Below are 23,649 nucleotides of genomic sequence, written 5' to 3'. Positions count from 1 at the left end.
ACACTGCTGGGCTTAGAGGAGGACCGGAGGAAGAGCTGCCTGCTGCTGTATCTCTCTGGAAGAGGACTGAGGTAAGGACCTGCTCTCCCTTGTACACCGGTTTAGTGCTTCCGCAGTGTTACCCCAGCTTGAATTCGGTGTCCTCAGGGAAGCCTGTTGCACTCATGGTGCAAGCCTTGGCTGGAGCCTCCATCCCGCTGCTGTCTGTGACCTGAGAACCTAGAGGTCTCCTCAGCTTCCCAGCAAAACATATCACCCCATAGACAAAGTGGGGACATGAATCTGAACTAACAAAGGGCCCTTGCTGTTCCTGCAGCACTGGGAGCCCTCAGCCTATCGGGCGAGGGGGGGGGGGGGGGGGGGGGAGGGGGGCAGCCATTTAGGAGGCTCCCAGTCAACGGACATATGTGATATATGAGACACCCAGGGGCCCCTCATCACATTCTACATGTGGCCCCCATCATTTTGTGTTACACACACTACTGTAACAGCGGCATGGTAACTGACGGTGCCCTGCTCATCGAACCTATGTGGGACGCAAGCAGTCTGCTGCTAACTATAATGCCTATTTTTCTAATGCAAGAGTGATCTCTTGTGGCTGTTTTTAGTAATGCACATAGAGTAAAATCGACGTTACACCTAATTTTTGCCTTTGTTTTTTTTCACGTCCTTCACATCCCCTACATCACTCATCCAATTTTACTTGCTTTGGTCTTGTTTTAATCAATAAATTCTACACTTTACTAGATTGGTTTCAGCGTTTTACGATTGATTACTTAACTTTAATATTGATTTGACACAGCATAAGTGCCCTTCTGACATTTCTCTGGAGAAAGGTCTGCTACATGGTGCATTGTTACGAGGCCTAAGCCCTGATTTTCTCAGTGAACCTGCATTTGAGTGAACGTGGCAGTGGATTGCTAACTTTGCGGAAGTCCATACCCTGTCCTCCTCTCAGCTAATAAGCCAGAATCTCACATTTATTTTGTTGAAAACATAATTGGCACTAAAGTTAGTGTTGTGGTATTATATTTTACTTTTTTCAAGGTAACATTCTTATTCAGTGTCATGTCACCAGTGTAGTCTGATGAACAGGTGCACCGTTTCCAGGGAGAAATCGTGCCACATTGCATTTTGTAGTGCTGAGGGAAGTCCAGTTCCAGCTTATCCATGAAGGTAAATTTTTCTCCTACCTTCTAATGTGCACAGATCTGAAAATGGTTTACCTCCTAGAGTGTATTGTGTACACTGGCCTGAAGATCTGTGTAATCCCTTATACTGTAGTGTATACCCCGGCCAGAAACTGTATTCAACTCTATTCTGTAATGTGTATCTAGACATTTAGAGATTTTAACTTTTACTTGTATGCTTGCCTTAATTATTCCGTGTCTTTTTACTTGTTTTAAGATGCATCTACCCTTTAGGTTGTATCCTGTACACAAGCCATAAGGTGTTTCAACCTTATCTTATATTGCACACCACATTCCTAAGCTGCTTTCAATTTCACATTGTATGCAGGGCCCTGAAATGTAGTTATTTTAGCGCCCACTTGATATACTGCACCAATACATGATGCTGTTCTGACCCCTTTTCTGGATCTTGCTGCCAGGCCTTATCTGCTTTTAACCCCTTACAGGTATCATGTCCACAGGCCGGGGAATGGGCTTCAAGATTCAATGGGCTTTGAAGCTGGACTTTGCGCCTCTCATCACGAGTCTGCTTTGCCTATGGCTGAGAGGTGAGGTTTCTGCAAAGAAGGTGCATTTCACATTTTCAGGACTGTTCCCTAAAAATGTGCCTCGTCTAATGTTAGAAATCTCTCAGCAAGATAATATTTCATTATTCATCTTCTAATTCTATAATTAACTTTATAAATACAAGTATACTCATATGTTACACTATGGGTACTCGTGAAAGCATTCTTAGCTCCATCAATCAAAGCTTTCTCAACCTAATCCACTTATCAGATCCTTGTACAAAATGCCTATGTCAGGTGAATCCACTTTCTCACTCCACCTGCTAACCAGCACTATCCCCTGCTCTAGCTACACATCCAACCCTTCATTCTCCCGAGCTTCACACACTCACCCATTGCTTCATTCCACCTTCATTCTCAGCTGCAGGCATCTAACCGTTTCATCCAAACTCCAAGTGGTTTCCCCTCCATCACTGTCATCTGACAAGAGTGTGACCTTCACATCTTCAAATAATTCTCCCATGAACATCCCTCTGAGATGTGTCAACATTTCCAACCTTCCCTTGAAACAACTTTCTGATTTCTGCTTATTCATCTAACCCTTCAATGCAACATCCTCCTAAGCACCATCCAATCATCAAACCATTCAGTATACACAATGCCCATACTAACTGTAGTAATGCAACTAACACTTCTGAGCAAGGCCTGACCTTGGATTCTGAACTCAAAAACGTCCTCCGAATGATAGTTTCCACATACTCGTTTGTGGAGTCCCAGGAGGGTCAATGGTTACTGGATTTCCATTGCAATAAACCAGTGTTGCTTGCCACTAGTGTTGTGTATCAGCATCCTAAGTGGGCCCAAGATGACATACCCAACTCCTCCTCTTCAGCACTTGACTCTCTCAGGATAGTGAGGCAGAGCAGTCGAATGCTTACTCGGTGAGGTGATGAGGGGTGGAAACTCAGTACACAGTCAAACATAATACCCCTTAACAGCTTTACTTTATAAACTTCAAATTATAGAGAAACAAAAGAATTGTATATGAAATGATGCTAAACATGGCAAGCACATCTCTATTGTTCCTTCCTGGCCAGAGATGGGATCCCAAATGCTATTAAGTGATTAAGCCCTACATGGTGTAAGGACATTTAACATGGGTGGGTACCCAATGGTTCTTGTGAAGCTTCCAAAGTTGTGACTCCTGAATGGCAGCCAAAAGAACAACAATGTAGATTTTCATAGTTTATGACGGAAAGTCTTAATTTTATTAAAGACACGGAGACGAGTATTATGCGTTTCTCTTCTCGCTTTTTAATAATACAGCAGTCAAGAAAAAAAACTACAAATCCCATGTGGCTAACACAGACAGCCAATGGGATTAAAAACGTAGTACAGAACATGCTAACCAATAGCAGTACCCCCCATGCTATTGTGATGTCACTTGACTGCAAGCAGCCCTCTTTTCTTGCAAATAAAGTCAATTGCTGAATAAAAGTGGGAATAGAGAACAAAGAATAAACAAAGCCATTAGGAAAGCAAACACATCAGAAGAAAAGTCCAACATTCTACAAATGAAGGAGTATTCCATCAATACATGAAGGAAACGATCCTGAACTTGCAATGAACGAAGGGTTCCCATGATGTGAGGAAATCCTACTAGGACGCTGATTGATTGGCCGGAACTGGCGCTGGAAGAAAGGGAGGGAGAAAAAACAGGGTTCATACCAGCGGTGGGATAATACTCGCCTCTGTGTCTTTAATAAAATTAAGACTTTTCTTCATAAACTAGGAAAATCTACATTTTATGACAAGACCGGAGGCTCCTATTATGCGAGTTTAAAGCGTATTAATTATATTCAGTGAAACATCATCAACAGGTTTGCAATAAAAGACTCTAAAGGTATTGTCATTAGACCAGTCTGCAGATTTTAGAATATCCTCTAAACGGGAGCCCGCCCAGAAAGCTTTGGAAGCCATTGCCCCTCTGGCAGAATGAGCTCCAAATCTGGAAATATCAATACCAGCTAAGGACATAATCCATTTCACCCAACGAGCTAAGGTGGCAGACGAAACCGGGTGATAGGGTTTCCTAAATGAAATAAGAAGAGGGGGAGAAACAGAAGGAATCTTGGGTTTCTTAGGAGGATGAGCCGAAAAGGAATCAGTGTCGTCCTTGTCAGAGACATAGATGTCCGAATCCGCATCCGGGATATCATCATCAGAATTTGGGGTAGAGGTATAGGGAGTGGGGAGAGGAATATTTTGTTGTTTGGCTTTACGTTTCAAAGAGGGTTTAGAAACCATATTGTTATACTCCTTGGCAGGAGCCTTTTGAGGAACTGCGTCCTCTGTCATATGTGAGGTAGACTCACTCTCCGTTTGTGCCAGAACCATAGGGTTGGCAGGCAAGCGTTGACTGCATTCCCCCGCAAACTGGGCCAAAGATTTGGATAAAAGCTTTGAAAAATTTGACTCCAAATTCTTTGATAATTTCTGCATTGATGACACCATTGCCTGTTGAACAGAGTTCTTAATAAAATTGCGGAGTTCATTTCTTATGTCCTCAATCTCACTGGGAACACCCTGTTCTGCAGATGAGGTATTAGTTTCCATGTTAATTTTAAAACTAATAAAGAAGAGGAAAAAATTTGCTGAGGAACCAACTCAGAATTAAAAAGGAATTAATCTTAACAGAATTTCTATTTTTGCCAGGCAACTGGGGGTTAACTGGAGAAAACACAGAGAAAGGTAGGAAAGGACCCTCCTTCCCGAGGGCGGGGTCAAGGAAAGTGCTGCCGTCAAAGCAGGAGGAAATCCCGTGAAAAAACAACTGTTTTGAGGTGAGGGAGCGCGTCTGCAGGGTTTTCTCTCCTCGTGTCAGGAAAACCGAGTGACGGTTATTTCTGAACGCGAGGGAAACCCATGCTGGAACGCCGCGCGCACGGCGCCCAGTTAGTTTGTTTATTATTCCTGACTCGGGGGCACCCGGGTTGATACCGAGGACAGGAAAAACAAACGCGAGTGCGAGCAAAGCGCTTATGGAATGCAATGCGGCAACATGCCGTCGACAAAATATGAAATAGTATACAAATATATATAGTAACGAAACCAACTGTCATTAATTAACGACATGAGGAAAGAAAAAGGTGACTTATCTTGACTGCAGCAGCAAGAAAAGAGGGCTGCTTGCAGTCAAATGACGTCACAATAGCACGGGGGGTACTGCTATTGGTTAACATGTTCTGTACTACGTTTTTAATCCCATTGGCTGTCTGTGTTAGCCACATGGGATTTGTAGTTTTTTTCTTGACTGCTGTATTATTAAAGCGAGAAGAGAAACGCATAATAGGAGCCTCCGGTCTTGTAATAAAATCACATTTTAGACCCTCACTAGTTTCAATTCAAATTGCCACCATTTTGGATTGCTTCTTTCTAAAGTTAAAATGTATCACTGCAGAGACTTGTGCTGCTGTTGAAGATATAATTTACTTAGCTCAGTTTGCTGGAAGTGGAATTCTTTCATGACCTTGGTTTCTCTTCCTCAAAACTGATAAGTACCAAGCAATACCCATGAACCCTCTCAAAAGGTCTAAAGTGCACACCCAAGCCTGAGAACAGGCAGGGCATTTTACATGTGTTAGGGTCCTGTCCAGTGGCTGGACACAATCCAGCGGAGTTCACTGGCCTACTTGCTAGTCGTTGGAGGACCCAGTTGGCTATGGTGCATGTACACCAGAATCCCAGCACCAGAGGAAGTCAAAGTTTGATTCTGGCCCTTGAGACAATAAAGACAAAGCTTGAGACAACAGACTGGGTTTTTAAGTTGAAGATCTCTGGAACGTGTAAGCCAACAGGATTCAGGCAAAAGTCCTCAACGCAGGGCAAGCTCCCCTTTTAAATGACCAAGTTCTCAGGCTTGAGATGACATATTCCTCAATGCCAACCCAAGTAAGAGGTTTATTTGGTCCCAGATTGTGGGCCATGTCATCCAAATATGCAGATTGTGGCAGGAAGAAGGAGAGAAACTGGGATATTTCTGGTAGAACTCTGCACAACTACAGAGGCTAAAGACCTTCCACCCCATAGGATTGTAAAAAAATGGCAGCTCCTAGATCTGCAGAGACCTTCAAACAAAGTTTGTCACTATTCTGAATTTGTGCACACATGAAGTCTAACTGGACACCACCATGCACTGTTTCAGACATTTTCATAGACTTCCCCCTCAACCACAGCATATATGAGCATACAAAATAGCCCTCAATACTTTTCTGATCTATAAATGAGGCTAAAGAGACCTCAGCTGAGGGACACTTGGAAGACCTTTTCCATGAGGAGGCCAGGAGGCATCTGCCCCTGAATGGAACAGGTTAAAAGGCCTGCCCCTTTGCTACAGGAAAGCAAAACAGGGCAGGCCAATATGGCTTTCCTGAGTCTTGTACTTGACTTTTCATCCCACCACTGAGCTCTTCCATCACCCACCTAGATGATCTCTTTCCACTCACCCATCAAAAACCTTTTCCACTGGATCCATTTATCTAAGCCTTCAGTCCTGCACTGTTCTACCTTCCTTCATGTATGGTCTTCCATCGTACACTCCTGCTTCCACACAATCCCATCATGAAACACTTCAACAATTGTTACAGCCACAGCGACTTATTTACTTCATCAAGCAAACTTTCTGAGCTGGTTGAATAGCACAGTGTGGTGAACGCTTGCTGTGGACCTATGCAATTATCTGAGGGTCACAAGTTTGGTTCCCAGCTAGACCAACACTGAATTCCAACCTTCAGAGGTTGGTACCTTGAGTGCCATAACCTGGACAGGAGTAACACCTGTTATTTACAACACTTTCAAATGACAGACATGTGGTATAAAGAGGCATGTACAAACAAGCTGCAGTCTGCCTGCTAAAACCATCTCATCAGTAGTGTCCTCATTGAAGCACTCCAGTAACAACTTCCCAGCTGTGATGGTCAACACTGGCAACCAAACCATGTCTCAGGCTCATCATCATATATAGATCGTCCTTCCACCCAACATTCCTCCCAGGCTGATCCAAAAACATCCTCTCTGTCATCGGTCACTCTTCTAAACCTTGGGAGCTTATCTATTGTACCTCCCCCAGTTTCATTTATGTAGTCATACTGTCCATCCAATTTAGTATGTCTTTGATTTATATGCTGGACAGTTGAGGAAAAATACTTGATGCAGATCTGTTAAGATTTGCTGTAATATACAATAAAATACTTGATCATTCACTCAACCTGTCACCTGGTTATTCATGCCATGTAGGTATGCTCCATTTTAATTTCATCATCCATGATTGTTACTCCTGATGAATCACCTGGATGCTCACTCCCAGTTTCCTTTTTGTATTTGTCTATGACTCTACAAGCTTGACTGTCTGTCTTTCCATCATCCATCCATCACTGAACTACACAAACCCAGACATCTATCGCCCTTCCATGCAGACATGCCATTATGAGTTTTTTGCTGCACAGGTTTCTGGTGCCAGCAGCAGGCTTTCCGAATCCAGCCAAATAATGTCACTGCGGTGGCAGGAAGCATTGCCATCTTGCAGTGTGAGGTGGAGAATCCATCTGGCGTTGTCCAGTGGGTGAAGAATGGGCTCTTGCTTGGCCCAGAGAGGGTTATCCCTGGCTTTCCTCGATACACCATGTTTGGAGATCAAAGCAAGGGTAAGAAACCTTCATTTATGGTTCATTTATAAGGAAGTAGAAGATGTCCGAGGGTGTTTGGGGCTTTGGTTTGCAAGCATGCTGTTGACCTTTCACCCTGTCTGACCGCCAGGAGAGCACCATTTGCAGATCACCGGCTGTGAACTGCAGGACGACGCGTCATATGAGTGCCAGGTTGGACGTTCAGAGACAAGCTATGGGATCATCTCTCGCACAGCCCTCCTGGACGTGCTCAGTGAGTAGAGTGTGCTTCTGGTCCTGTTCATATCCAGTGCTGATCACACCTTCAAAGGAATCTTCTTCACACCTTCCTTGAAAGCCTTTAATACTTGCCTCTTCCATTGTTTTTTCCTTTCCTGTTTACTTTACAGACATGCTTTTAACTTCTGTCCTTCTGTTCGCCTCTTCAATTCCACAGTGCAGTCCTGCATGTTTACTTTCTTGTCAATCATTCATTTCCTCTCTTCTGTTATGTAGGACTTTAGTATTATTTGGGTTACCACAGGAGTTGGAATGGCCTGTGATGTAAGAGTGGGCATTTATGGTGATGAGGGTGGACCAGTTGGGTTGTTCAAAAAAGTACAGAATTATCACCACACTGGGTACATGTGCCCCAGTCTCCCAAAATCCAAATTCCAAAATCCAAAATCCTAATTCCAAAATCCAAAATCCTAATTCCAAAATCCAAAGTCCAAAATCAAGATTCAGCAATGAAGGGGTGAGCACCCCCACACCACATGGTGCCACATGGCTGAGTCACCCACATGCCTGGAATAAACCTACTGTACACAAACACTGTTGGGTGGCAAAGGAGGGTCTGAGGAGGGGTCCGACAAGGAGTATCCCTGAGACCTGACCAAAAAAAGGAGGTTGAAAAGTGGGAAGTGTACAGCTGCTGGCGGCGTCACAATATGGAAGAGAAATTGAGAAAGCTGGAAGAGGCCAACATAAAAGAGAGAGTTGAAGAGCCCACTCTCTGGGTTTTCCTGATCCTAGTGCCGGGGGAAGTCAGGCTATGCGGCTCCCAAATGAGATCATCCAAAGGGAGCTGCATATTACACCAACTGCTGATGACAATGTGGGGGAGTTGAGCGGGGCCTGACGCTTCTTGAAGATGAACCTGCGGTAAGGATGCTAGTAGATTATATTAGCCTCCGAATCCAGATATATTACCATGTCCTACACCCACTTTGGTCTGAACTGTTACATGGAGCTAAACTCTGGCATAACTAGTGCTGCAAAGTTATTCCGAAATGGCATCCGAGAAGTCTTGTCATGATTACAAGGGGTGTTGAACGTAAGCGATGACATTTTGATACATTCCACTTCCTTGGAAGAACACTATCAGCAGCTGACACAAGTGCTGCTGAGGTTGGAAGACTGCAGTCTGACACTCCATGAAACCCAGTTTAAGTTTTTGAATTGCTACTCATTCTCTGCTGAGGAAGTTGCGTTGGGCCAGATTAAGTTGAGGTATATGGAAGCTCCCTGTGTATCATCCCCAGTCACTGAGGTGCAGAGCTTTGTCTGGAAGGTGAATTATTGTGGACGATTTAACTGGCATTTAATGTCTCTTCCTGTGAATGCTGACCAAGTCCTCAACACTGTGTCCTTGGGAAACAGCTCACGAGGGAGCAGTCGCAAAGGCCAGATACATGTTTCTGTTGACACAATGTTGACATGCTTCGACCCTGCCAAGGAGACTAAGATCGTTATAGATGGCATCCCCACTGGCTTAAGAGCTGTGCTCTCGCAGTGGCAAAGGAGTGGAAAGTGGGATCCAGTATCCTATGCCAGCTGTGCCCTCACTCATACTGAGTAACTCTACTACCAAACAGAATGGCCATTGTGGTCCATTAAGGGTGTTGACACTTCATTTATACGTCTCCGTGTCACTGTGCACACTGACCACAAGTTGCTTATCCCCCTATTCCAAGGGTCAGCCTCCACTGCAAATCGAGAAATGGGTGTTCTAGAGTTCATCCTATGGTGTACAAACTAGGAGCCAAGAACCTGGTGTATTTGTCCCGTAATCCTTGCCCGGTGACCCCGAGGAGGTAGCCAAAGCACTGGAGACTGAAGAATACATAAGTCCAGTCATTGAGAGATCTAGGTTGCTCCTACTATTCCTGGAGGACATTATGAGTGCCATTGCCCAAGATGAATGCTTTCACTTGGCATACCAGGCAGTGTGGCCAGGAAACTAGAACATGCTGAGGAGAAACCTGTCTCGAAGAACTCCTGAAGCTCAGCAAGCTTTGACTTCCCTCCACAAATTAACTAATGAACTAGTATCATCTGATGATAAGTGTTTCTTAAGAGGGCACCAACTGGTAATCCTTCAGCGCTTAGTGCCACAAGTCATCACGGGCCCAATTTATTTATAGGCAAGTGGCCAATTTATACATCAGGGAGTCGGAGTAAATTACTCCCTTGTCCTGATGGAGGTGCCACCCTCCTGATTTAGAAATGACTGCCAACCTGGCGGTCATTTATAAAGCATTGGCAGTGTAAGGAAATGCCTCCTTGGCATGGTTACCCCCTGACTTTTTGCCTTTGCTGATGCTATGTTTTGAATTGAAAGTGTGCTGAGGCCTGCTAACCAGGCCCCAGCACCAGTGTTCTTTCCCTAACCTGTACTTTTGTTTTACACAATTGGCACACCCTGGCATCCAGATAAGTCCCTTGTAACTGGTACCCCTGGTACCAAGGGCCCTGATGCCAGGGAAGGTCTCTAAGGGCTGCAGCATATCTTATGCCACCCTGAGGACCCCTCACTCAGCACAGACACACTGCTTGCCAGCTTGTGTGTGCTGGTGAGGACAAAACGAGTAAGTCGACATGGCACTCCCCTCAGGGTGCCATGCCAACCTCACACTGCCTATGCAGTATAGATAAGTCACCCCTCTAGCAGGCCTTACAGCCCTAAGGCAGGGTGCACTATACCATAGGTGAGGGCACCAGTGCATGAGCACTGTGCCCCTACAGTGTCTAAGCAAAACCTTAGACATTGTAAGTGCAGGGTAGCCATAAGAGTATATGGTCTGGGAGTCTGTCAAACACGAACTCCACAGCACCATAATGGCTACACTGAAAACTGGGAAGTTTGGTATCAAACTTCTCAGCACAATAAATGCACACTGATGCCAGTGTACATTTTATTGTGAAATACACCCCAGAGGGCACCTTAGAGGTGCTCCCTGAAACCTTAACCAACTACCTGTGTAGGCTGACTGGTTTTAGCAGCCTGCCACACTCGAGACATGTTGCTGGCCACATGGGGAGAGTGCCTTTGTCACTCTGTGGCTAGTAACAAAGCCTGCACTGGGTGGAGATGCTATCACCTCCCCCTTGCAGGAGCTGTAACATCTGGCGGTGAGCCTCAAAGGCTCACCCCCTTTGTTCCAGCACCACAGGGCATTCCAGCTAGTGGAGTTGCCCGCCCCCACCGGCCACGGCCCCACTTTTGGCGGCAAGGCCGGAGGAGATAATGAGAAAAACAAGGAGGAGTCACAGGCCAGTCAGGACAGCCCCTAAGGCAACCTGAGCTGAAGTGACTCTGACTTTTAGGAATCTGCAGATGGAGGATCCCCCCAATAGGGATAGGAATGTGACCCCCTCCCCTTGGGAGGAGGCACAAAGAGGGTGTAGCCACCCTCAGGGCTAGTAGCCATTGGCTACTGCCCTCCCTGACCTAAACACACCCCTAAATCTTGTATTTAGGGGCTCCCCTGTACCTAAGAATTTAGATTCCTGCAACTTAAAGAAGAAGAGGACTGCTGAGCTGAAAAACCCTGCAGAGAAGAAGAAGACACCAACTGCTTTGGCCCCAGCCCTACCGGCCTGTCTCCCTCCTTCAGAAGAAAACTGCTCCAGCGACGCTTTCCCCAGGACCAGCGACCTCTGAATCCTCAGAGGACTGCCCTGCTTCCAAAAGACCAAGAAACTCCAGAGAACAGCGGCCCTGTTCAACAAAGACTGCAACTTTGTTTCCAGAGGAGCAGATTTAAAGACCCCTGCAATCCCCGCAAGAAGCGTGAGACTTGCAACACTGCACCCGGCGACCCTGACTCGACTGGTGAAGAAACAACACCTCAGGGAGGACCCTCCGGCGACTCAGAGACTGTGAGTAACCAAAGTTGCCCCCCTGAGCCCCCACAGCGACGCCTGCAGAGGGAATCCCGAGGCTCCCCCTGACCGCAACTGCCTGACTCTGAAATCCCGATGCCTGGAAAAGACCATGCACCCGCAGCCCCCAGGACCTGAAGGATCGGAACTCCAGTTCAGGAGTGACCCCTAGGAGGCCCTCTCCCTTGCCCAGGTGGTGGCTACCCCGAGGAGCCCCCCCCTTGCCTGCCTGCATCGCTGAAGAGACCCCTTGGTCTCCCATTGAAACCTATTGAAAACCCGACACGTGTTTGCACACTGCACCCGGCCGCCCCAGTGCCGCTGAGGGTGCACATTCTGTGCTGACTTGTGTCCCCCCGGTGCCCTACAAAACCCAACTGGTCTGCCCTCCGAAGACGCGGGTACTTATCTGCTGGCAGACTGGAACCTTACTTTGAAATAGTGCATACAGAGCCAACTCCCTACATTGGTGGATCAGCGGTGGGGTACAAGACTTTGCATTTGCTGGACTACTCAGCCAATACCTGATCACACAACAAATTCCAAAAATTGTCATTAGAAATTGATTTTTGCAATTTGAACTATTTTTCTAAATTCTTAAAAGTCCTGCTAGGGCCTTGTGTTAGTCCCTGTTTAGCATTCCTTTTAGAGTTTAAAAGTTTCGTGAAAGTTCGAATTAGGACCTATAACTAGTTTTAGATTCTTAAAAAGTATTCCAACTTTTAGAAGCATAATGTCTAGTGCAGAGATGAATGTGGAGGAACTCGACCTCACACCTTACCTCCATCTTAAGATGAGGGAGCTAAGGTCACTCTGCAAAATAAAGAAAATAACAATGGGCCCCAGACCTTCCAAACTACAGCTCCAGGAGCTTTTGGCAGAGTTTGAAAAGGCCAACCCCTCTGAGGATGGCAACACAGAGGATGAAGATAGTGACTTGGAGGAAAATTCCCACCTACCAGTCCTAACTAGGGAGAACAGGGCCACTCCAGCCCTGTCTCCAAATATAGTAGTCAGAGATGCTGCTTCCCTCACAGGAGGGACCAACATCTCTGAAATCACTGAGGATAATTCCAGTGAAGAGGACATCCAGTTAGCCAGGATGGCCAAAAGATTGGCTTTGGAAAGACAGATCCTAGCCATAGAAAGGGAAAGACAAGAGATGGGCCTAGGACCCATCAATGGTGGCAGCAACATAACTAGGGTCAGAGATTCTCCCGACATGTTGAAAATCCCTAAAGGAATTGTAACTAAATATGAAGATGGTGATGACATCACCAAATGGTTCACAGCTTTTGAGAGGGCTTGTGTAACCAGAAAAGTGAACAAATCTCACTGGGGTGCTCTCCTTTGGGAAATGTTCACTGGAAAGTGTAGGGATAGACTCCTCACACTCTCTGGAAAAGATGCAGAATCTTATGACCTCATGAAGGGAACCCTGATTGAGGGCTTTGGATTCTCCACTGAGGAGTATAGAATTAGATTCAGGGGGGCTCAAAAAACCTCAAACCAGACCTGGGTTGATTTTGTGGACTACTCAGTGAAAACACTGGATGGTTGGATTCAAGGCAGTGGTGTTAATAATTATGATGGGCTGTACAATTTATTTGTGAAAGAACACCTGTTAAGTAATTGTTCAAATGATAAACTGCATCAGCATCTGGTAGACCTAGGACCAATTTCTCCCCAAGAATTGGGAAAGAAGGCGGACCATTGGGTCAAGACTAGGGTGACCAAGACTTCCACAGGGGGTGACCAAAAGAAAGGGGTCACAAAGCCTCCCCAGGGGAAGAGTGTTGAGACATCCAAAAACAAAAATAGTAAAGAGTCTTCTTCAGGCCCCCAAAAACCTGCACAGGAGGGTGGGCCCCGAGCCTCTTCACAAAACAACTTTGGGTACAAGGGTAAAAACTTTGATCCCAAAAAGGCCTGGTGTCGTAGCTGTAATCAGCCTGGACACCAAACTGGAGACAAGGCCTGTCCCAAGAAAACTACCACTTCTAACTCCACTTTAGCTAACACTGAAATGGCTAGTCTCCAAGTGGGATCAACAGTGTGCCCAGTGCAAATCAGGAGTCACACTGAAGCTACATTAGTCTCTGAGGGTGGGGTGGATTTAGCCACACTGGCTGCCTGGCCTCCTAACATGCGAAAATACAGGCAGCAGCTCTTAATTAATGGGACAAGTGTAGAAGGCCTGAGGGATACAGGTGCCAGTGTCACTATGGTGACAGAGAAACTGGTTTCCCCTGGTCAATACCTGGCTGGACAAACTTATCCAGTCACCAACGCTGACAATCAGACTAAAGTACATCCCATGGCTATGGTAACTTCAGAGTGGGGAGGGGTCAATGGCCTGAAACAGGTGGTGGTCTCCTCAAATATCCCAGTAGACTGTTTGCTTGGAAATGACCTGGAGTCCTCAGCATTGGCTGAGGTAGAACTGACAACCCATGCAGCCATGCTGGGTATCCCTGAACTAGTGTGTGTCAAGACAAGGGCACAGTGCAATGCTCAGGGTGAAAAAGTAGAGCTGGAGTCTGGAAAAAGGGCCCAGCCTACCAAGAGGAAAGGAAAGCCAGCTGGGAAACCAGCTGCAACACAACAACAAAAAGAGAGCCTCTCTTCTCAGGAAGAAGTTCTGCCCTCTGAGGGAACTGAGCCTATGGAGTTAGAACCTTATCAGGTTGAGCTCTTAGGCCCAGGGGGACCCTCAAGGGAGCAGTTGTGTAAGGGGCAAGAAACCTGTCCCTCTCTTGAAGGCCTTAGGCAGCAGGCTGCTGAAGAGTCCAATGGCAAGAAAACTGGAACACATAGGGTCTATTGGGAAGATGGGCTCCTGTACACTGAGGCAAGAGATCCCAAACCTGGTGCCACTAGGAGAGTGGTAGTGCCTCAGGCGTTCAGAGAGTTCATACTGACCTTAGCCCATGATATTCCCCTTGCTGGGCATTTGGGGCAAACAAAGACGTGGGATAGACTAGTCAACTACTTCTACTGGCCCAACATGTCCCAGAAAGTTAAGGAGTTTTGTCTCTCCTGTACCACCTGTCAAGCCAGTGGTAAGACAGGTGGACATCCAAAGGCCCACCTCATTCCACTTCCAGTGGTGGGGGTCCCCTTTGAAAGAGTGGGTGTGGACATAGTGGGTCCACTTGAACCTCCCACAGCCTCAGGAAATATGTACATACTAGTAGTAGTGGATCATGCTACTAGGTATCCTGAAGCTATTCCCCATAGGTCGACTACTGCCCCTGCAGTAGCCAAGGCCCTCATTGGTATCTTTACCAGAGTGGGCTTCCCTAAGGAGGTGGTGTCTGACAGAGGTACCAACTTCATGTCAGCATACCTGAAACACATGTGGAATGAGTGTGGAGTGACTTATAAATTCACTACACCCTATCATCCACAAACTAATGGCCTTGTTGAGAGATTCAACAAGACATTAAAGGGCATGATCATGGGGCTCCCAGAAAAACTCAAAAGGAGATGGGATGTCCTCTTGCCATGTCTGCTTTTCGCTTACAGAGAGGTGCCTCAGAAGGGAGTAGGGTTCTCACCCTTTGAACTTCTGTTTGGCCACCCTGTAAGGGGACCACTAGCTCTTGTGAAAGAAGGCTGGGAGAGACCTCTTCATGAGCCTAAACAAGACATAGTGGACTATGTGCTTGGCCTTCGCTCAAGGATGGCAGAGTACATGGAAAAGGCAAGTAAAAACCTTGAGGCCAGCCAACAGCTCAAGAAGTTTTGGTATGACCAAAAGGCTGCACTGGTTGAATTTCAACCAGGGCAGAAAGTCTGGGTTCTGGAGCCTGTGGCTCCCAGGGCACTCCAGGACAGATGGAGTGGTCCTTACCCAGTGCTAGAGAAGAAGAGTCAGGTCACCTACCTGGTGGAACAAGGCACTAGCAGGAGCCCCAAGAGGGTGATCCATGTGAACTGCCTCAAGCTCTTCCATGACAGGGCTGATGTGAATCTGTTGATGGTAACAGATGAGGATCAGGAAGCTGAGAGTGAACCTCTCCCTGATCTCCTCTCATCAAACCCTAAAGATGGCTCAGTGGATGGAGTGATCTATTCAGACACCCTCTCTGGCCAACAGCAATCTGACTGTAGGAAAGTCCTGCAGCAGTTTGCTGAGCTCTTTTCCTTAACCCCTGGTCAGACACACCTGTGTACCCATGATGTGGACACAGGAGACAGCATGCCTGTCAAAAACAACATTTTCAGACAGTCTGACTAAGTTAAGGAAAGCATCAAGGTGGAAGTCCACAAGATGCTGGAATTGGGAGTAATTGAGCACTCTGACAGCCCCTGGGCTAGCCCAGTGGTCTTAGTCCCCAAACCTCACACCCAAGATGGAAAGAGTGAGATGAGGTTTTGTGTGGACTACAGAGGACTCAATTCTGTCACCAAGACAGATGCCCATCCCATTCCTAGAGCTGATGAACTGATAGACAAATTAGGTGCTGCCAAATTCTTAAGTACCTTTGACTTAACAGCAGGGTACTGGCAAATCAAAATGGCACCTGGAGCAAACGAAAAGACAGCATTCTCCACACCTGATGGGCATTATCAGTTTACTGTTATGCCCTTTGGTTTAAAGAATGCCCCTGCCACCTTCCAAATGTTGGTGAATCAAGTCCTTGCTGATTTGGAGTCCTTTAGTGCAGCTTATCTTGATGATATTGCTGTCTTTAGCTCCAACTGGCAGGATCACCTGGTCCACCTGAAGAAGGTTTTGAAGGCTCTGCAATCAGCAGGCCTCTCTATCAAGGCATCCAAATGCCAGATAGGGCAGGGAACTGTGGTTTACTTGGGACACCTTGTAGGTGGAGGCCAAGTTCAGCCACTCCAGCCTAAGATCTAGACTATTCTGGACTGGGCAGCTCCAAAAACCCAGACTCAAGTCAGGGCATTCCTTGGCTTGACTGGGTACTATAGGAGGTTTGTGAAGGGATATGGATCCATAGTGACAGCCCTCACAGAACTCACCTCCAAGAAAATGCCCAAGAAAGTAAACTGGACTGTAGAATGCTAACAGGCCTTTGACACCCTGAAACAAGCAATGTGCACAGCACCAGTTCTAAACGCTCCAGATTACTCCAAGCAGTTCATTGTGCAGACAGATGCCTCTGACCATGGGATAGGGGCAGTTTTGTCCCAAACAAATGATGATGGCCTTGACCAGCCTGTTGCTTTAATTAGCAGGAGGTTACTCCCCAGGGAGCAGCGTTGGAGTGCCATTGAGAGGGAGGCCTTTGCTGTGGTCTGGTCCCTGAAGAAGCTGAGACCATATCTCTTTGGTACTCACTTTGTAGTTCAAACTGACCACAGACCTCTCAGATGGCTGATGCAAATGAAAGGTGAAAATCCAAAACTGTTGAGGTGGTCCATCTCCCTACAGGGAATGGACTTTATAGTGGAACACAGACCTGGGACTGCCCATGCCAATGCAGATGGCCTTTCCAGGTTCTTCCACTTAGAAAATGAAGACTCTCTTGGGAAAGGTTAGTCTCATCCTCTTTCGTTTGGGGGGGGGGGGATTGTGTAAGGAAATGCCTCCTTGGCATGGTTACCCCCTGACTTTTTGCCTTTGCTGATGCTATGTTTTGAATTGAAAGTGTGCTGAGGCCTGCTAACCAGGCCCCAGCACCAGTGTTCTTTCCCTAACCTGTACTTTTGTTTTACACAATTGGCACACCCTGGCATCCAGATAAGTCCCTAGTAACTGGTACCCCTGGTACCAAGGGCCCTGATGCCAGGGAAGGTCTCTAAGGGCTGCAGCATATCTTATGCCACCCTGGGGACCCCTCACTCAGCACAGACACACTGCTTGCCAGCTTGTGTGTGCTGGTGAGGACAAAACGAGTAAGTCGACATGGCACTCCCCTCAGGGTGCCATGCCAACCTCACACTGCCTATGCAGTATAGATAAGTCACCCCTCTAGCAGGCCTTACAGCCCTAAGGCAGGGTGCACTATACCATAGGTGAGGGCACCAGTGCATGAGCACTGTGCCCCTACAGTGTCTAAGCAAAACCTTAGACATTGTAAGTGCAGGGTAGCCATAAGGGTATATGGTCTGGGAGTCTGTCAAACACGAACTCCACAGCACCATAATGGCTACACTGAAAACTGGGAAGTTTGGTATCAAACTTCTCAGCACAATAAATGCACACTGATGCCAGTGTACATTTTATTGTGAAATACACCCCAGAGGGCACCTTAGAGGTGCCCCCTGAAACCTTAACCAACTACCTGTGTAGGCTGACTGTTTTTAGCAGCCTGCCACACTCGAGACATGTTGCTGGCCACATGGGGAGAGTGCCTTTTTCACTCTGTGGCTAGTAACAAAGCCTGCACTGGGTGGAGATGCTATCACCTCCCCCTTGCAGGAGCTGTAACACCTGGCGGTGAGCCTCAAAGGCTCACCCCCTTTGTTCCAGCGCCACAGGGCATTCCAGCTAGTGGAGTTGCCCGCCCCCACCGGCCACGGCCCCACTTTTGGCGGCAAGGCCGGAGGAGATAATGAGAAAAACAAGGAGGAGTCACTGGCCAGTCAGGACAGCCGCTAAGGCAACCTGAGCTGAAGTGACTCTGACTTTTAGGAATCCTCCATCTTGCAGATGGAGGATCCCCCCAATAGGGATAGGAATGTGACCCCCTCCCCTTGGGAGGAGGCACAAAGAGGGTGTAGCCACCCTCAGGGCTAGTAGCCATTAGCTACTGCCCTCCCTGACCTAAACACACCCCTAAATCTTGTATTTAGGGGCTCCCCTGAACCTAAGAATTTAGATTCCTGCAACTTAAAGAAGAAGAGGACTGCTGATCTGAAAAACCCTGCAGAGAAGAAGAAGACACCAACTGCTTTGGCCCCAGCCCTACCGGCCTGTCTCCCTCCTTCAGAAGAAAACTGCTCCAGCGACGCTTTCCCCAGGACCAGCGACCTCTGAATCCTCAGAGGACTGCCCTGCTTCCAAAAGACCAAGAAACTCCCGAGAACAGCGGCCCTGTTCAACAAAGACTGCAACTTTGTTTCCAGAGGAGCAGATTTAAAGACCCCTGCAATCCCCGCAAGAAGCGTGAGACTTGCAACACTGCACCCGGCGACCTCGACTCGACTGGTGAAGAAACAACTCCGAGACTGTGAGTAACCAAAGTTGCCCCCCTGAGCCCCCACAGCGACACCTGCAGAGGGAATCCCGAGGCTCCCCCTGACCGCGACTGCCTGACTCTGAAATCCTGATGCCTGGAAAAGACCCTGCACCCGCAGCCCCCAGGACCTGAAGGATCGGAACTCCAGTTCAGGAGTGACCCCTAGGAGGCCCTCTCCCTTGCCCAGGTGGTGGCTACCCCGAGGAGTCCCCCCCTGTCCCCCCCCCTTGCCTGCCTGCATCGCTGAAGAGACCCCTTGGTCTCTCATTGAAACCTATTGAAAACCCGACACGTGTTTGCACACTGCACCCGGCCGCCCCAGTGCCGCTAAGGGTGCACTTTCTGTGCTGACTTGTGTCCCCCCCCCGGTGCCCTACAAAACCCCTCTGGTCTGCCCTCCGAAGACGCGGGTACTTATCTGCTGGCAGACTGGAACCGGGGCACCCCCTTCTCCATTGAAGCCTATGTGTTTTGGGCACCACTTTGAACTCTGCACCTGACCGGCCCTGAGCTGCTGGTGTGGTGACTTTGGGGTTGCTCTGAACCCCCAACGGTGGGCTACCTTGGACCCCAATTTGAACCCCGTAGGTGGTTTACTTACCTGCAAGAACTAACATTACTTTACCTCCCCCAGGAACTGTGAAAATTGCACTGTGTCCACTTTTAAAATAGCTATATGTGTTTTAGGTAAAAAGTATATATGCTATTGTGATTATTCAAAGTTCCTAAAGTACTTACCTGCAATACCTTTCAAATGAGATATTACATGTAGAATTTGAACCTGTGTTTCTTAAAATAAACTAAGAAAAGATATTTTTCTATAACAAAACCTATTGGCCTGGAATTGTCTCTGAGTGTGTGTTCCTCATTTATTGCCTGTGTGTATGTACAACAAATGCTTAACACTACTTCTTTGATAAGCCTACTGCTCGACCACACTACCACAAAATAGAGCATTAGTATTATCTCTTTTGCCACTATCTTACCTCTAAGGGGAACCCTTGGACTCTGTGCATACTATTCCTTACTTTGAAATAGTACATACAGAGCCAACTTCCTACAGGCAGGAACCGCCATCATGATGCTTCTTGTCAGTGCTGTTTACAGTTTGGTGTAGGGCTCCCTCAACATGATGGAGCCCTGCATCAAGATGTTTTCTAATTTATTTCCAAAAAGAAAATCCAGTAGAGGGACTTTCTTTTTTAAAATAAAAAATAAAATCCTTCTCTTGCCATGGGAGAGGAGAGCATTCAAATGTTTTCACTGCCTCTTATCGCCAGGGTGTTCCTGGCGGCGACGGGCAGTAGAAACTGGCCTCTAATTCCACCCATCTAAATTAGATGAGAAGAATTAGAGGTCTGCTTCCGATGGCCCTAACTCCACAAGGCCATTGGAGGGGTTTAATCACAGTCAAGATGGAGTAGTTTCTGCCGTGAGTAAATATAAGGTCCACTTACTTTCAAATTTGGGGGTGGACCTTTATCTTGGCAGTATGTATACTCCATCACTGTTGTGACGATTAGTTATGGAATGAGAGTAGTGCAGTTTTGAGTAGACCTGGTGTTGGTTTGGGATTGAAATCCAGGTAGTATTGTCTGTCTGCCACTTCGGGTTCAGGGTCCAAGGACACAGCCTACTGGGGCCACGGGGAGGTCACTAGCAATGGTGCCTGGTGAAGTAGACAGAGTTGTGCTGGAGTCTGGTTCTGATGAGCCATCAGTTGTGGATGATAGAGGGGAGGTAAACTTCCAGACTGGTGAACGGGCGCCGGGTGTACACCTTGCTCTGAGACTGTCCCTATGCTGCACCCGGATAAGTGCTGAAGTTGGACAACCGGAAACTGTATTGAGGGCAAAGCCACTTGCAGTATCATCTCAGGGCACTTCCCAAGCCCTCCACCAAATGCCAAAACAATGGGCCTAATTTATATTTCAGCAGACAAGTTACTCCGTCATAATATTCTGTCCGCCAAAATATAAATTCCATTATGTCCTATGGGATTTAAATTCCGCAGACAGGATATCCATCACCGTTGTGACTGAGTCACTCGTCCTCCGAAATATAAATCAGGCCCTATGTCTGAAAGGGATCACTGGCTCAGTGTTGTTTGTTCTGACTCTACGTATTTTTGGGAGGAATGCCATGTAGGACATTAGTAATATTTGGGCTACCCCATCCGGGGCGCCCCCTGTGTTTGGCTGGAGGTGTTGGAAAATCCCAGGACATTAGGGTGGGTATTTATAGTGAAGAGGGTGGGCCAGCTGGGTTAACAAAAAGCACAGTATTGGCCCCACACTGTGTCCGTATGTGTGTATGACCCCCGACCTCCAAATACAACATCTTACTGTCTACTGGCCTCCTCCACCCTTTTTTCGCACCACCTGGGTCTCACTGCTTTGACCCCTTTCCCTATCTTTGCATTTCCGGGTGGGAAGAGGGTGTGTGCGCTGTTTCTTAAAGCTCAGTGCCTGTTGTCTCTCTCTCTCCTGTGTAGTCCCCCCGAAGACGCCGCTGCTGAAGCAGTACCAGGCAGACAGCATCGTGACCTGGGTGGCCGGACTGGAGTACACAGTCACCTGCGACGCCCCGGATGCTAAACCCGCCGCCGAGATCACCTTCACCAAAAGTGAGTGAGGGGAGAGAGGTGGTCCTTAGGTGGGCAGGAGGCTTGAGGACCCTGTGCGCAAGCGGGAGAGGCCCTGGGTACTAACGAGCCAAACGACTAGATGTGACTCAGACCACCGATAGAAGAGGCTCTGACAGAAGGACGGGGTTAGGGGGTTGTAGGCGGAAGTAGAAGCGACACAGGGTGGAAGGGGTGGAGGGACTGAGTAGAAAGGGGCCTGGAACGGAAAGAGAAGAGGGTTGGGCAGGAAGGGGTGGAAGGGCTGGGTGAGAAGGGTCCTGGAGCTGAAAAAGAAGAGACTTTGGCATGGACCTCATTTATGCCCTTTGCGACCCCGGCACTGCCTTTGGGACCCCTGACCTCAGAGGTGGCAAATTCCATGCCAGGAACACAGTGGCAGCTCGTCCCTTCCTTATGGAGGTCAGTTGGGGCTCCACTCTTTGTTTTCTGTCAATTTTTTATTACACTAATAGTGAATAATACTATATTTTTCACTATTAGTATAATACAAATATAGTACAATTAGCTGGAATATGCCCTTCAATGCTAGCTGAGGAATCTAGAAAATGCTTTTAAATGAATGTTGTGTGCGTGCTCGCGGATGAGTGTGTTCATGTGAGAAAGAGTGTATGTGAGTGTGAATTCGTGTGTACGTGTAAGTATGTTTGTGTGAGTGAAAGTGAAGGTCAAGGGGTGTGTGATGTCACTCACTACCCTGGAATTTCAATGAATTGACATCCATGGACTGAGGGCGTGGTTTAGAGTTTGACAGAGGGATTACTCCAAACCGCGGCAGATATCCCGTCCACCATATTACAAGTTCCATAGGCTATAATGGAGTCGTAATACAGTGGACAGGATATCCGTCACGGTTGTGATGGAGTAACCGCTCCTCGAAACTCCAACTCAGGCCCTTAGGCAGTAAGCTGAGATGGAGTCAAAGGTGCATGAGCCGGATCACGGCAGGAAGAGGACTGGTTGCAGAAAGAGCAGTTTGCAGGCGGAAGGGGATGAGCAGTGAGGGACTTTCAGCAGGTTGGAGTCTGAAGCATGGAGGGACTGGACAGGAAATTACCTAGAAGAGACAGGACATTAGAGAGGAAATGGGATCGAAGTAGCAAAGAGATCATTAGAGAGTGGCCTAATGCAGAAAGACCACTTGAGCAGACCTTTAGGGTGTAGGAAGAAACAGGAATGCACTGGACGCATGAAGACTTCTGACTGGAGGTTGAATGAGTGAGAAAACTCAGTGTTTTGTAGCGCCCATAGGTAGAAGGGCTGGAGTAAGATTAATTGGGAGCAGGAAAGGTTGATGTCAGGAAGGAAAGGAGCTGGCGGACCTGTAGTTGATGCAAAGAGGGAAGGGATTGCAAGTAAGAAGATGGTCAATTAATATTATAGTGTTCCTTTGCGGGTGCTGTGTACCCCTGAACGGACAATAATGGATACACCTATGCCCGTGTGAACACTCTGACTTCTAAATCCAAACTAAGCAGGAGTCCAATGGCCTATATCGGGGTGGGGCTGCATTTCTGTGCAGGATGGAGTTCACTGAAGGGAGCAGCAACACCACCAGAACTTGATGAGGTAAAAGATACAGAAGCTGTCTCAACTAGTGGACAAAAACACAGCCAAGATTGGTCCTCTGGTCTCACTGGCCCTGAGGACAAGTCTGTATCTGCAGTGGCTCATGAGGGGTTATTCCCCCCCTTCCTACCTCAGACAATTGGGCATTCTCCCATATTTAGGCGACCTGAACAAAGCAAAAGAACCCTAGCACTGGTGTCCCTTCAGAGCTGAAAAAAATAGCATTTTACATATGTGTACCAACCACCAACCAGACCTTGATGCAGGAGCAGCGTGAGATCCAGCCAACTCCATGAACCCCACGCATGACATCTTCCTCATGCGGAATCATTCGTATCCCTTGAGATAGTCTCCTGAGGCAGATTGCGTCCAGTAGTCCTATGAAGAGATCAAAGAGATCACAGCCTCTTATCCAGACCTATGGCTACAAAGGTGACAAATGCATTTACCCTGTGTCCCACTATAACCACCTGCAGCACTCACATTGGGGTGCTCAAACCAGACTGGGCCGTCTCCCAGACATGCTGACTTTCTCAAGGGGCTTGTGGTGGTAGTGTTCCACAGTTGTTTGGCTACTGTCTCAAGAAGCTTCTGTCTCAACACATGCTCCTTAGAGCTGGTACCTGCTGTTGGTGGCGCCTTGGCGTACAGCTGTGTGGGACCTGTCAGCAAAGTGTGGGAGCCAGCTGTTTTGCTACTGACATCTTTCGGCGTGTATTGCTTGTGGAGGCAGATACCTGAGCCCTGATTACA

The 23,649-nt window shown here is 47.5% G+C and overlaps 1 protein-coding gene across 1 annotated transcript in view; it reads left to right on the top strand.

Annotated features, from left to right (window-relative positions):
* Positions 1–1,659: 1,659 nt before the first annotated feature.
* The window catches only part of NPHS1 (NPHS1 adhesion molecule, nephrin), a 201,363-nt gene continuing 179,373 nt past the window's right edge, over positions 1,660–23,649 (top strand). Inside the window, exons 1-4 of the mRNA XM_069201119.1 lie at positions 1,660–1,738; positions 7,201–7,398; positions 7,511–7,633; positions 21,178–21,309. Of these exons, the coding sequence (XP_069057220.1) occupies positions 1,660–1,738; positions 7,201–7,398; positions 7,511–7,633; positions 21,178–21,309 (532 nt within the window). The remainder of the gene's footprint in view (positions 1,739–7,200; positions 7,399–7,510; positions 7,634–21,177; positions 21,310–23,649) is intronic.

Source organism: Pleurodeles waltl, chromosome 7 (assembly GCF_031143425.1).
Source record: "Pleurodeles waltl isolate 20211129_DDA chromosome 7, aPleWal1.hap1.20221129, whole genome shotgun sequence".
NCBI classification, from domain to species: Eukaryota; Metazoa; Chordata; class Amphibia; order Caudata; family Salamandridae; genus Pleurodeles; species Pleurodeles waltl.
Note: the sequence above shows the minus strand (reverse complement) of the source record. Positions and strands in the feature narration are given on the sequence as shown.